General features: G+C 37.3%; 3 protein-coding genes, 1 non-coding gene and 1 pseudogene across 5 annotated transcripts; 3 read left to right on the plus strand and 2 right to left on the minus strand.

The window, feature by feature from the left end:
* Nucleotides 1-1201: 1201 nt before the first annotated feature.
* On the minus strand, nt 1202-2018 carry LOC103403169 (uncharacterized). The gene has a single exon (XM_008342000.3). It carries the CDS (start codon nt 1806-1808, stop codon nt 1512-1514), a length of 297 nt encoding a protein of 98 aa, XP_008340222.1. The 5' UTR covers nt 1809-2018; the 3' UTR covers nt 1202-1511.
* A 3096-nt stretch (nt 2019-5114) lies between these two features.
* On the plus strand, nt 5115-5195 carry TRNAL-AAG (transfer RNA leucine (anticodon AAG)). The gene has a single exon. It is a non-coding gene; the product is annotated as a tRNA-Leu (tRNA).
* A 1003-nt stretch (nt 5196-6198) lies between these two features.
* Nucleotides 6199-7497, minus strand: LOC114822234 (DNA N(6)-methyladenine demethylase ALKBH1A-like; annotated as a pseudogene).
* A 352-nt stretch (nt 7498-7849) lies between these two features.
* LOC103403171 (uncharacterized) lies at nt 7850-10830 on the plus strand. Its single transcript, XM_008342002.4, has 5 exons — nt 7850-8197; nt 8300-8403; nt 8526-8639; nt 10284-10367; nt 10507-10830. The coding sequence occupies exons 1-5, from the start codon at nt 7942-7944 to the stop codon at nt 10561-10563; spliced, it is 615 nt and encodes a 204-aa protein (XP_008340224.3). The 5' UTR covers nt 7850-7941; the 3' UTR covers nt 10564-10830.
* A 1709-nt stretch (nt 10831-12539) lies between these two features.
* Nucleotides 12540-14473, plus strand: LOC103416583 (uncharacterized). 2 transcript variants are annotated; one of them, XM_017327162.3, is made up of 3 exons: nt 12540-12813; nt 13175-13285; nt 13422-14473. In XM_017327162.3, exons 1-3 carry the CDS (start codon nt 12790-12792, stop codon nt 14361-14363), a joined length of 1077 nt encoding a protein of 358 aa, XP_017182651.3. In that variant the 5' UTR covers nt 12540-12789; the 3' UTR covers nt 14364-14473. The 2 variants fall into 2 exon arrangements, with proteins under 2 accessions (XP_017182651.3, XP_008353047.3); XM_008354825.4 differs by having other exon boundaries at nt 12540-12803.
* The last annotated feature ends 510 nt before the right edge of the window (nt 14474-14983 follow it).

The following is a 14983-nucleotide window of genomic DNA, read 5'->3' on the forward strand; positions in this document are numbered from 1 at the left end:
GGAAGAAAGAGTGGCCGGCCCTAGGGTATTTTTGGGGGTGTAATTATTGATTTAATTGGTGATTAATGGATTAATTAGGAATTAATCCATTAATTAGCCAATTAACCTCCACTTAAATGGAATGTTATGTAGGTTATAAAATGATTACCTAAGATGAGGATGGATGAGAATATCTTTGAATTTGTTACCTATTTTGGACACTTTTAACTTGATTGACGGATGATTGTCCACTGCTCGCGCGTAGGAATCCCAATATACCTCAAGGGTATTTTTGTCATCTTTTACCCAAAAATTCACGTGTCGCCTTGTGATTATTTTTGGCTCTACAAGAATCCTCTCTAGATCCTCTTTGTGAGGATTCTGGGGATCCATAAACCATGTATGTTTATCGTATATCGTGCGGTCAAAAATCATTTTAAATTTTTTATTTAAAATTGAATACAAATAGTATTTGACAAAAACTGATTGCACATTGCATGATGTACGATGAACGAACGTAATTTATGAATTATCAAAATCCTCACAAAAAGGATCCATAAAGGATCCTCGTTCATGTATATGTAACCAAAATCTCCTCCCCTTTCAGCTGAAAGTTGTACAAGGTACTTAATCATCCACTTGGATGCCAAGTTGCCAACCAACATCACATGGCTCTCAGCCTCAACATAATTTAATCAGGACGGTGAGCTACAGATGGAGTGGACGCACTCACATATTTAACCATCACATCATGCATATTATATTCAAAATCTAATTCATCAATCATTCCCCTCAAGTTGAAAACAAAAGGACAATTATTTGTTTTGAAGCATTCAACTTTTATGAAGCGAAGGCTCATGGAAGCCAAATTCATGTTAGATGGTTTGGTTTGGAGATAAAAATAAGTGATTTTTGCATATTTTTTTCGTTACGACACATTTCTGAAGAATTAAGAGACCAAATAAACACTAGAGTACTAAAAAAGAGACGTGTACGGAAATCATTTCTCGAAGATAAACTGTTTGGACCTAAGTCCTGAAACCTCAACACCAGATTAGTTAGTTAACTAAACACATGGATTGGACAGTAAGATTTCTGTTCACTCATTAAATTGCCAAACTCTGGTTCTTGCTTTGTAGTTTGCACAAAAGCCCAAGTTACATCTATGAAAATAAACCAAAAAAAATGAATAAACACAAACCTTGCGGCCACAAGCAATAAATTAAGCAGCAAATACTAAAATTCTAATTAAACTTGAGTAAACTAAATTGTGAAATTCAGTGGAACCCAATACAAATTACACTTAAAGGTAACAAATTTGTCAATTAAGCAGACAAATTTAGTTATAAAAATATATTAATTTGAAGGAAAGTCACCTCATTACAGCCTAATGATGAACTCTCACCTCCTCTCCTTCCCTCAAAATATCATTAACTTACTATAATACAAGATTTAATTTTTTTTTTGGAAAAAAAATTGAGAGGAAAGAGAGAAATTCTATAACTTTCTAATAAGAAGCAGAACTGAACCAGCTAAGACGGAGGGTTGGGACGCTGTACGGAGATCTGAACCGGAAGTGGCCGACCCGTACCCGACCCACCACAGCTGCTACATAACGTACGACCCGACCCGGCACAGCTCCGACACCCGACATCGCCATCGGACCAGCGGGAGCAGAAGCACGAGACCCGACCCGTTCCGTTACACCTGGGACACCGCGGGAACGGGCCGGCCATGGTGTTCCGGTCCATGATCGTTTTGACGAAGACCGCGCCCGCCAAGACGCCGAGACCGGTGGCCAGCTGAGTTAGCACGATCGGACCTCCCATTGTTGCTGATGTGGCAGATAACGAGGAGAGAGAGCAGAGAGAGGGGGAAAATAAGCGAAGGGTGTAGAGAGAACAAATGAAGATTTTTATTATTTAATTTTTGGGGGTTTATTGCCAAAAATTGAAAAATTAAAGTGGTGAAGGGAATGAACACGTAGACGCCGCTGGGTCGGATTTTTAAGCAGGCGGGGGATTTGGAATTTTGCGGACGTGTTTTGTATTTTATTGATTTTTCTTCCTTCTACGCTACAGGTAGGATTGTACCACTTGATTTTCTTTTCTTTTTCTTCTACACCGCTGGAAATTTTTCAGGTGTGATGGGCCTGAAAAACAGATTGTATTTGTCATTTTTGTGGTGTTTTTATATTATCTTAACGAGATGTGTCGTGTTAAACTTATTATCTTAACAAATTTTTAGTAGGCGATTAAATTGATTAATGGGTTGTGTGTTTCATCTCGGACTAATAGATTTTTAATAGGTTATTTTAGCGTCCTTTCGCGTTGTGTTAGTAGGTCGGTTAAAAAATTGTCAAACTTAGGCATTAGTTTTGAAATTTTTATGAGTGTCTGTAAAAAATATTTGAAAGTGGATAATGGGTGTCATTATTGGGAATATTTTGATAATTTCCTATTCCAAAAATTGCTAAACTCGTTAAATTAATTACCGATGAAATATCTCTCGTCTCTCTGGATCCATATGCCGATGAAATACAACGGTTACCCAAAGATGAGTAGGAACTCCTACTCAAAACTCTTTGTGTTCAACTCACAGAGTTTTGTGCTTACGATCAGAACCGTTCATATTATAAATCACATTGTAAAGATCATCTCTATAAAAAATGAATTAAAATTAAGGTCGTTTAGTTAATCTATTCTAGCAAATACATAGACGGTTCATAATGTTTTTACCAATTCCATTCATTTGTTTTTATATAGTTCGATGACTAAACGACCTTAGTTTTAATTGATTTTTTACAGAGGGGATCTTTATAGAGTGATTTATAAGATGAATAATTCTAATTATAAAAACAGAGTTCTATAAATTGACAACGAATCATTTTGAGTAGGAAGCAAGTATTGTTTTGGTATTGTAGTAAAAGCCAGCTACATTCACGGAGGGAGTTACAACTTACAAGTACACCTTGGTCTCCACTAAAGTCTTCAATTGCTTCGACCATATCATAATTGTGTATAATGTCTTCGGTTGTCAATTCATTCCAATCGGGAGACAAAGTCCTAATATAATTCTCAGACTTATCCTTCCCGTGGATGAGAGCACTTATATAGATCATTTTAATCATTATTGTGACATTCAGATCCAATAATACAATGTCACGTATAGAAAAACCTAAATATGACAACATTGTATTGTTGAGTAATTTTCCCGCTTCGTAGTTTCCTACTTGGAAATTCACACATCTTTACGTCCTTTTTTTTTTACATTTTATGGATTAGTTGGCTAAACTCTAAAAGTAAATGGTGAACTGAATCCTTCTGAAATAGGTTCACTATTTGCTTTAGAGTTTAGCCAACCAATCCACGGTGTGAAAGGAAAGGACCCAAAAAATTCACCTTACGAACTATAACATAATACCTAGAGATTCCCATCATTGCCATCATATGCCGCTCACACCTCAAAATTTCCAAACCACCTTTCTGTTCGATCCGGAACAAAAGTAAAAGAAATGAAAATTTATCATAAATCTATTAAATGCCGATGTAAGAAAAATACCGAATATGAAGATAAACAAAGAAAATTAAAAAAAAAATATGAAGTTAAATTGTGAAAAAACCATAAGAAAAGTTTAAGTATCAAAATAAAACATCATTAAAATATTGAATTTAATAACAATACTTCTGAAGAAAAATGAAAATATCAAAAAAGTCTCGGTGATATTCTTAAACATTTAAACCATGTTCATAACTTAGCTTCAAACAAGTATGTGGATTTAGAAAGTGATTAGAATTAAGCTTCAAACAATGAAATTTCAGCTTGAACAATCTTGATCCTTGAACTTAATATTTGGAAGTCATAAATGAATATACAGAATGAGCAATTTTGATCAAATCTAAAATGAGTATTAGTATATTGAAAAATTCAAATCGAGATATGAGTAATTACTTTGTTATACAAGCTATGTTGGTTGAGGAACTTCAAGCACAAAGAGCTATCTTGGGCAGACCTTTGTCTCTAATTTTCATCCCCAAAACTAGATTGTTTCTTAGAAAAATTCTCACAATCATGTCGTCAAATACTGATTTTGACAGTCTTATCGAGGAATGAAGATAAGAACATATCAACAAACATCAACAAAAAAATCTCAAATGGGATACCTTACAAAAAATGGGGATATCGAGTAAATTTCAAACAACCTCACAACTTGAACAATAGCACACCAACATCAAATCTTTCTTAGCCCAACATTTAATTATATAAAATACTGATTTTGACTATTTTAAAAAAAAATTCTCACAACCAAGCAGTTAAATAATGACTTTTACGGTCTTATCGAAGAACTTTCCTCAAAAAAGTGTTCACAACCACGCTGTTAAATACTAATTTTGACGGTCTTATCAAGAAATAAAGATAAGAACATATCAACATAAGCATCTACAAAAAATCTCAGTTGTGATACGATAACAAAAATGGAGATATGGAGAAAATTTTGCAAAACTTAGACATGCTTACAACTTGGAAAATACCACAAGAACGTTAAAGTCTTTTCTAACCCAACATTTAATTATATAAAATAAAATATTTCACACCTAATTCAAGAAAAGAAGAATGCAATGTAGGACGAGGGGTGAGGCCAAGCATCACGCTGGGCAAAGTATTGCCCATCTGTGGGACTAGTGCCTGAAAGGCAAAATGGATGTCATGATATGTTATGGGCATGTCAAGCCTTGTAAAATGTCGGCATAATGTATGTCATGACATGTTAAGCCTCTTAAAATGTAAATAATTATCTTGACGTGAATCGTTGATGTACTAACTCGAGTAGTTTAAGGCGTGGTAAGTGACCCCACACATATAAGAAGATGGTGACCAAAATTAAAACACTTTTACTCACTTCCATCATACATCAATCACATTATTGTTTTGCTTAGTTACAAGTTTACACTACCAAATTCCTTTGCTTAGTTACAAGTTCACACTACCAGGCTTGGTGATATCAAATCTAAGTGTAAATCTTTATGAATATTTTGCTCCAATCAATGTTTCCTGAAGTGCAAAAACTTATTTTGTGATCGGCGCAGTGTATTCTATTACCTTATTTAATTAAAAATAGCAAATTGTAACAACCAGTTGATATGGCCGAGTTGGTCTAAGGCGCCAGATTAAGGTTCTGGTCCGAAAGGGCGTGGGTTCAAATCCCACTGTCAACATTTCTTTTTCTTTCTAGTTTCATGATTTTAATTTTAAATTTTAATTTTTTTTGGGGGGTAAGGTTAGTTTGAATTTTAATTTGCATTTAAAACGGAGAATATTGAGCATAAACAAAACAATTAGCATCCATTAGCTTCAAATTTTTTCCAAAGATGGTACAAATTTTTTCTTAGGCCCCAGAACAACCTACAAAATCGAGTTCTGGAAAAACTACAATTTTGCACTGCGGAAGCATACAGTAATAGTACTATGAATTAAGCCCAGTTTGATATTGCTTTTTTGTTTTTTCATTAAAAACTTCTTCAATTTAAAGTTAAGCAGTAAAAAAATGTTTGGCAAAAGTAAAATATCATGCTTATTTTAAAAGTAACGGGCTCCAGACGACAGCTTTTAAAAGTAGCTTGTAGGTTACTTTTAAAAGCTGATTTAATAAAAAGCAGAGTTAGTTCTTTAATAAATATTTTCAATTGTTGTATACCTTGATTAATTTTTTTAAGTGACATTTAGCTTTCCACACACATTTTATTCTTTAGAGAAAAAAAGTAAACACTACCATTGTCACCCATTACCTCCACCGCCACAATCACTACCACCACCACTGCCACCATTGTTACCACCATCGATGTCGCCATCGCCACCACCACCACCATGCATCATTACCACAACCGTCATCACTGCCACCACAACCACAACTACCACTACCACCATCATTGTTGCAACCACCACCACTGCTATCTTCACCCCAACTCCTACTATTATGAACATTTGTTATTGTATATAGTTATACCACTTTTACATTAAATTTTACCAAACGCTTTTACGCTGCTTTTTATACTAACAACACTTTTAAAATTCAGTTAGCCAAACGCTCATCAGCTTTATTTTACATCTGATAATTCTTAAAACACAGTAGAAACAATGTGTAAGACCACCTCCTACAATCCTGTATCGCCAAAAATTCTTTCCGAAACCGAAAATTCAATGAAAAGGAATTTAAGAAACTCAAAATACTGGTCTGATGTTGATGTTGATTCTTGAAGTTGGGATGTACTCTAAAACACAAAACATCTTCCTCGTCAGAGAACTGCTTTTCAAGAGGCACAATTTCAGCATTTTCTCCGTCAGTGAATACCCGAGGCACGCCAGCAACACAAGAAAGCAAAGCCCTTATCATATGACTGTAAAAACAGTACTCTAGGAAATCACAACCACACCAAGTGTTGTGGCAAATGGTAAGCTGCACTTTTTATCACAAGAAATCACAGAAGAGAGGAAAAGATGAAGATTCGCATTTACCATGAAAGCATTCCCTCGCTTCCTGGCCATAAGTACAACATCACCGCTTCGAAGGAACATTGCTGTTGGAGGATCCTCCCTATGCTTTCCGCCCAAAAGGAAAATCGCTTTGCAGCCTAAACTGAGGAAGGTGAGACATTTCTTCATGAACAACCAGGATCGAAAAACAAAAATGAAATGGCATGGAAAGATATCTCATGCTTACAATAGGCTTACTCCAATCAGCTTCCATGTCACTTGGACAGAAAACCAGAAGACACAACAGATGTAAATTCCATGTCATCAAGGTGGTCAAAGTAATTTACTATTGCACCTTCAGGCTGGAACTCTTCACCCAGAGGCATTGCAGGTTTTGCCAGTCTTTTAGCCGGTTGACAAAGCGTATCAGGGATTTTGTCATATGGGAGAGAGACATCATAGTTCCCTTACACCGTGAACATAAATTTAGTTAGATATGTGTTGTGTGGCAACTCGAATGCATCAAACATAGCCTCAAGGTGAACTAGTTTACCAATAAATATTAGAAACTATTCATTTCTTACAAAGGGTAACGATTATTTTTAGCATGAAAGCATAGTTTCTGTTTATTCTCGCCTAAACCGGGGTAGCGTCCAAGTGGTGTGCAACTTTTGTTTAGTGAAAATGCATAACCAACGCCTACCTTGGACCATTCAGATTGCAGGCCAAGGGTGTTCCAACGCAGTTTCCACGATAAAACTGAAGCCGAAACTGATTTTCCTTGAGTTTCCTTTTGACGACACTTGATGTTCTTCAAAGAACTTCCACCCTTGGCAGTTGGCACCCCTTTGCTGACAGCAGAATTACATTCAGAATCTGAACTCCCTTCTGCAGCCAAAACTTTTCCCTCCTTCGCCATTGGCATTTTTATTCGACGCTCAGTGCTCCAGGAATGAAATAAAATCCTGTAAGGTTTCCAAAAGGAAGGCTGTATAGTATATGTTACAACATTGGTGACTCATATACCAACACTTCACATTGCAGCATTAACTAATTTACGAACTCAAATCTCTGAAACTATTTATTTGTTGTTCAAGCGATACTCAAATTAATTTAATTTTAAAATACAGAACAACGAATTAAAATAAACGCCAGCTTGGCTAAGCCCACATGCATTCTCAAATCCGTCAATTCAAATTCCTGTAACTAGTTGAGTTCATAAAAAATAAAAAATAAAAAGTATCAAAAAGACTTTTATACCCTCGTCAGCGGTAAACAGACTGGTGGGAGCCAAGCCATCACAATCACACGAAATGACTTTTATACCCTTTATGATCCCCCTCACCAACGCCAATTTGGAAGGATAACTTCGTCTTTCTAAATCTCAAAGAATGTCCTTTATTTATCTTTTGGGACAGAGAAATAAAAAAAAACACGCACGCACGCACACACACGAAACAATCTGTTCTCGGAATCCAAAAAGGACCAGAAATGGCGTGCAGGACCGCGCTCCGCTCCTCTCTGCTAATAGAAGCGTGGCGACCCGTTCATCTCGCTCGGAGCTCCGCCTCCGCCTCGTTCAGGACCCGCGGATTCTCCTCCCCCAGGCTGAGCCGCCACTTCAGGACCCGAGACATCCACTTCGCGCGACGGACTCACCTCAACAGCTCCCACAACGAAAACTCGCCGGTTTTGTCGGAGGACGACCAGGGCCCGCCTCAAGAGGCCATCTTGAAAGCAATTTCAGGTTTCGCTCGCCTCCTAGCCTGTGAAATTTATTTTATTTTACCTTAATTTTTTCAATTTATGTGTGTTTTTGACTCGTTGTTGGTGTTGGAATTGGATGCAGAGGTGTCGAAAACAGAAGGGAGGGTTGGGCAGACGACGAATGTGGTTATCGGAGGCACGGTGGCTGATGATTCTACGAATGAATGGGTCGACTTGGATCAAAAGGTATTGGGAAAGCCATTGTCTTAATTTTGACTTAAAAAGCTCATTGATTAAGTTTTTAAGATTTTTTATGAGCTTGTGTATATAAATGGTATGATTTTGTGCGCGCGCGTTTGTGTTTTAAGGTAAATTCGTACCCGACTGTTAGAGGGTTCACAGCAATTGGAACTGGAGGGGATGATTTTGTGCAAGCTATGGTTGTTGCTGTCGAGTCCGTAATTCAGCAACCTGTTCCAGAGGTACGCATACTTACGATATATGTGTATGCATCCCTTGTTGTGGATGGCTGTCATTTCAATTCGTAGATAGATATATTTATGAATTGGTTGTCGAATGCATGTATTTGCAAGCATTATGCGTACCAGTACCTTCCTGAAAGCAAGCCATTAAGTGGGCATACACTTCTGGGGGAAGTTGTTTCCCTTTTGGGTGCAATTTTTGTAAATAGTATTTCATTGGGTGTATCAATGTTCATGAATACGTAGGAACTCGGGTGCATGAGTAAATGCTTTTAACCACATGAGCTACAATCCCCGTTCTTTATTACTTGTGTACTGAGTGGTTCAATAAAATTGGCAACTAGCAGTTAAATCGGAGTTGACTTCTCAAGTGTGTAAATTTATGGACTGATACAAGTGAATCATGATAGCCAAAGAGGTGCTTGTTGTCCTAAAAGCATGCAAGGACATATTGTTGCAATGTTTAGTATGTGCCAAACCATACGCAAAGATGTGGTGCATTTGAGTTGTTTCTTAGACTTCTGTGTAAATCCTTGAAATTACTATCAGTAGGCTTAAGGTAATTTTATTATTCATTGGGGTCAAAGGGAGACCTTATAGCGATGTATATTACCATGCCCCTCGTGCGCTCTATTTTTGTACAGAACTTTATGATTCCAACCAAAGTAAGTGTCACTGTAGCTCAGGGACTATAAGATGTACTGATGGACAGCCTGAGGAATATGGCATATGAAGCAGTTATGAGAAACAAGGAGCCGCTTTGACCAGTGATCATGATGGAAAACTACTCATGGTTTATGCAGTTATCCACTGAGAAATATCTTATTGCAAGCTCAAAGCTCCTGAAGAGGAGTGAGAAATGCGCTCAAAAATGATGTTGAGCATTATTAGGTTTGAATTGAAAATGCTGTGCAAAGAGTTCAGCAAGGCTGCTATGTGGTAAAAGGAACTATTCAACTCCTCTATTGAGTGTAGTAGGTACTTTGCCAACATCTCTTAAGAAAGAGGGAACTGTTGGGTAGAAAAATGTGGTATACATCCTGCCCTTAGTGCTCGTAACTGAAAAAGGCTCTTGATGTGAACTTATTGAGGGTTACATGGAACCAATCATAGGGATATCGACCAATAGTTGAATTGACCATAGGGCTATCGGAATGCGCTTTGAAGTTTAGATTGTTGAGTATAAAATGAAGTTATCAACATGGCAAATTAAGATCAATGGATGCCAAATTATTATCTTTTTTGTGAGTTCCATCATATGGGTATTTTTTACCGATAAGATAATTGTCAATGGAAGGAACATTATACTAAAAGTACTGGGAGTCTTTGTCTTCTCGGCTTTGTCACAATTCATGCACTAATCATGAGTTGGTATTGGTTTTAATTTAAACCTACTATACGATAAAATTCATTTCATCCAAAAGGATCATGTGGCGAGTGGTAGGATGGTGTAACATGTAACCACAATCTTTGCGCTTCAATCCTTTTTTTTGCCCCTTTTGAATTAAGAATCACTATTGAAAATGTGATTGTTGATACGTTTACTGATGTCTAATCAATCAAGTGCACGAGTTCAATCCACTCTCAAATAATGAATGCAAAAGTTTGATGGACAATTTTACGTGGTGTTGTGTTTTATGTCAGGGTCGTGTGAGGCAGAAGGTATCATCAAGGGGAAAATATGTATCTGTAAACATTGGACCTGTTCAAGTAATTTCTAGCGAACAGGTTTTCCCCCCTCTCCCCTGCACAACCGCCACGAATTTGCTAACGTTATTTCTCTATATCCATGATGTAAACAAATTTTCATGTAGTAAAATGGTAAAATTTATAATTCAATGACATGGAATGTTACTGTGATTTCCAGGTCCAAGCTGTGTACAATGCCATGAGAAGAGATGATCGGATGAAATACTTTTTGTAGCGGGGATAATCCTTTTTTACCGTACTTTTGTACAGAGTGCCAATTTCTAGCGGCCTTCCCAGTGCCCTCCTCTTGTCTGGTTCAGATTTGGGCTAATTCATGATACCAGTGAGCAGAGCAGTCGTGGCTCAGAATCTATCCATATACTCGCTCGGTATGTAATTAGGTATAACTCAGAAAGTAGGCAATCATCGACCTGTATTATTCAGTGGTGAATTTTATGCTTTGTTTACTGATTTTATGAAGGGCCAGATTAGTTTCCTACTATTTTAGAATCATCTGTCCAAAGATCGTATCTAATACAATTAGGGCTCCTTGAAGTGCTTTTAAGATGACTGAAGGCGCTTTGGAGGAGTGTTTTTGGGGCATATTTTTCTTTAATGTTGGTTTTGAAGTCTGCAAAATGAGTCGATTTTAGTCGTAATTTTCTTGGGGGTAATTTGTTTGAGGTCACAAAATACTTTCAGCATACTTCAATAATGCAAACCAATTATGATCATCATACTAATCGAGTCCGTCCAATTTGATATTCGTGAAGAAATAATGTGTTTGGTTGGAGATGAGATGCTGCCGACATACCAAATTAGCAAAATTCCAATCATGTAATGCAAACATATGAAGCGTTTTGCTTCAAAGCTTTGGCTCAAAGAAGCAACCAAATTGCTGCCATGCGGCGTCTCCTACGCAATAAGACCTTTTGTGCATCAACTAATGTTTGGAACTTGGAAGGGGGGTTACACTAAAGGGATCAAACCAATCCATATCATTTTTAAAAGACCGATAGCGTAACTAATATTAGTTTTGTCTGATGGCACTTACTTTCACTTTGTTAAACGAGGCTCCGAATTCAAATTTTCTGATCGACAATTGCAGACAATTGAGCTAAAACGATGCAGAACTTGCAAGATGAACCAATAGTGTTTGGATTCCAAGTGGCATGCGTGTAATAGTTCATGGATGTAAATGTTTAGGACCACATCTATTTTGAATTGTGGTTGGGACTAAATTAAAACATTTTATATTGATAATCTTAAGCCCACATCATTAAGCATATAAACTAATCCCTGTTTTGGGAAAACATATTTTACTTTAAAAATACATCTAAACTACAAATAGTAACATTCAAACTCGAATGCAAAGAAAAAAGCACGTTACTTTGAATAAACTGACACATAATTCCCTATCTCGCCTTCCCAACAAATAGAAAATAAACCCTAGAAGGCTAGACCAATTGGTTGTACGTGAATATTCAAAGGCAATCGCATAATTTTATTTCACAAATCAAATCCCACCTAAAATTATTATTAACTTTGGTTCAAATCTACTAATTTATCTTGTCGTAGGCTGAGTTCATCAAAATTACGAGTCCCTGTCGTTTTTCTAAAGATTCCTGAATGCATATGCTCTCCTCAACGAGTCGCCATCTCTCCCAATAATTTAATCAATCTATGATGACCAAATACTTGGCATCTTTATTAAAAAACTTTGCTAGTTGTTGACATTTCGTCGTCTCCAACTTTTTGTAATCTTTTATTTTTTGTAAGTTAGATTGATCAACGGTGTCACGTAAGCATTTCGATGTAAAAAATATCAACTTACGGGTGACACAAGTTAAAAATCCAAAAATTGAACCATCAACTAGATGCCCTACTTAGTTTTGGTTTAGAGTTGAGGAAAGGCTACGGGATCAACTACTTCCGTAATCAACGCAATTGATTCTTGACTTTTCAAGTATTGGATTACATGTTGTAATGTTGGACTGACATGCTTTTAAGTTTTGTACGTGTTAGTAAAAACTAAGAAAGTCACTCATTTCCAGTAAGTAAACATGTCACGAACGTTTGAGAATAAAGATTTGAAGTTGTAGACATAATGTGTACACTTGGGTTAATTAACCCGAATAATTATAGTTTGCTGAGCTAATCAAGGGGATTATATAATTGAATAAACTCTGATTAACGTCCTAAATGCTGTGTGTGGGTGTTGCTTTCATCACTTGCTGGCATTGCTCTCTTTGTCTTGAAGATATATGGTTTTACTTTAATATTTCAATTTGATCCCCCAACCCCAACCCTGCACCTGCAGCATATAATCTTCATATAACACAGACTAGTCTCAGCTTCCTGTTCAACACTTCTATTTCCTCTCCCAATTTTCTATGTTCTCCTGCTTCTGAATGAGGGAGCAGCAGCATGGGAAGAAACATACAAGAAAAAGACATCATGAATGGCAAACTCAAGGTACATATACGTATGTCCATAAACTTTCCTCTCTGACTTAATTACTTCAAAATTGCTCCTAATTGGTACAAGGAAATAATTTCCGTCCATTCATTCTCTCCATCTGCACACCCCAGTTGATTTTAGTCCCTTGGTTCTCCTTAGTTATTCAACTCAATGATTAGGAATAAACAGGGTGTGCATCGAGAGAAAATGAGTGTTTGGAAATCACTTCTCATTGACATATTTTGGCATAGTGAAGTTGGTTAGGGCACTATGCTCTCCCTCGGTACCCAGGTTCTGATTTTTTTACTCGTAGTTGAGATAACTGGAACAAGAAAAAATATTGTTGCTAAGTTTCAGCTGTAAATTTCCAATTCTCTGCTCTTTAGGATATGGTAAAAGGGGAACTCCAAGAACTGGCTTCGGGTTCTTCACCAAACTCACCAACTCAAGATGGAAGTCCAAGAAAAGATGGGAGACCAAGCAGCATGATAATTAAGGTCAGTGAATTCTGTTCTTGGACTAATTAGTCCAAATAGTTTTCCCCCTTTTTTTACAAGTGTGACGGTCGCACCACCTTGTGGTATTACTAATTCACGCGTTAATTGAATTCCGCTATACTTGTTTGAATTACAGAAGGCAAACACCATGTTTCCTGCTCACTTGATAGCAGAAGCCATATCCTCACTCAGAGGCCTTGATCTGAGATGGTCAGGTCCAATCACACCAAGTGAGATGCAATATGTTCAACAATACATCTTCGCAAAGTACCCAGAATACTGCAATGGATTAGTGGAAGATGTTGAAAAACTAGACATCGATAATCTTTCGATCAACAAAAAATCATCAGGAACTGCACCCCATGACAATAAGCTCAAGTCGCCCAAGAGTGTGGCACCAAAAGAGTTGTCCCCATTCAGCAGCACTCACTCAGACCTGGACAGGACTCAGATGGAACCCTCAAGACTTTTAGATATCCTGACCAAGAAATCTTCGTTCCAAGGGAACTTTGTATCCATTCCTGAGGTCCAAGCAAGGAATAGGGCATTGAGGCACTGTGGGTTGCAGGAGGAGGATTATTTAGTCATTTTCATGGCAAATTACAAAGATGCTATGGTGATGATTGGTGAGAGCTACCCTTTCTTCAGAGGAAATTACTATATGACCATTGTGGGTGAGGAGACTGATTCCATAAAGGAATTTGCAAGTACCAAAGAATCTAGGGTTATTTCAGCACCAGAAACTTGGTTGGATTTGAGGATAAAAGGGTCACAACTTAGCCAGTACTTTAGGAGAAAGTGCAAGTATAGTCCCAAGGGACTGTTTTCCTATCCGACCACTATCAATGGGACTAAATACTCCATGCATTGGATCTCAGAGGCACACAGGAACTCATGGCATGTCCTGCTTGACGCGACCGGCTTGGTTTTGGGGGACGACCGGTTAGCACTGGCGCTGTACCGGCCAGATTTTCTGTTGTGCACCCTCAACAATACACACACTCAGACCCAGCCATCCAACATCACTTGCCTCTTGGTCAGGAGAAAAACATTTGATACTATGACTAATCCAGCCTAGGGTTTCATCATGATATTGCTTTTAGTAACAATAAACATGTGTAATTTCATGGACCTGATTGTACTTGTTCCTGTTATAAATGGAGCATAGTAAGTCTTTCTATTTCCTAATCCTATTTTTCAAAACCTAGTAGTCTTGACATAAGGCATGCTTTACTTTCTTGGTCAATAAGCATTAAGCAAAGAATTTGTGGTTAGAGCTTTTAATTTGGAGTATTTCGCTAATATTTTCTTGGAACTTGTAGCAACTGCTGATTTTTCCGTTGAACTTCATTTGGGCCATTATTCCCTCCTCTCAAACCCCAAGTCATTGTAAACAGTTAAATTTCAACTTACTGGTCATGTTTACACACATTTCATTCATCTTCATTAGATGTTATTTGCTATTCTTTTAGGAGAAACTAGTTAAAATAAAAGTTTAGAGGGAAATCAGGAATGCAGTACAAGTTATGGTGAGAAGTCATAGAAATATTCTTACCATTAATTACACCGAAGTTTTATGTTCCAAAAGTGTACGAAAGACAATACACATTGGCCATTGGCGTGTTCACTGTCTCTTGACCTTCACAAAGAAGATTATGGAGTCGAAGATTAAGGCCTTATCCACATGCAGAGACCAAG

This window comes from Malus domestica, chromosome 16 (genome assembly GCF_042453785.1).
Source record: "Malus domestica chromosome 16, GDT2T_hap1".
NCBI classification, from domain to species: Eukaryota; Viridiplantae; Streptophyta; class Magnoliopsida; order Rosales; family Rosaceae; genus Malus; species Malus domestica.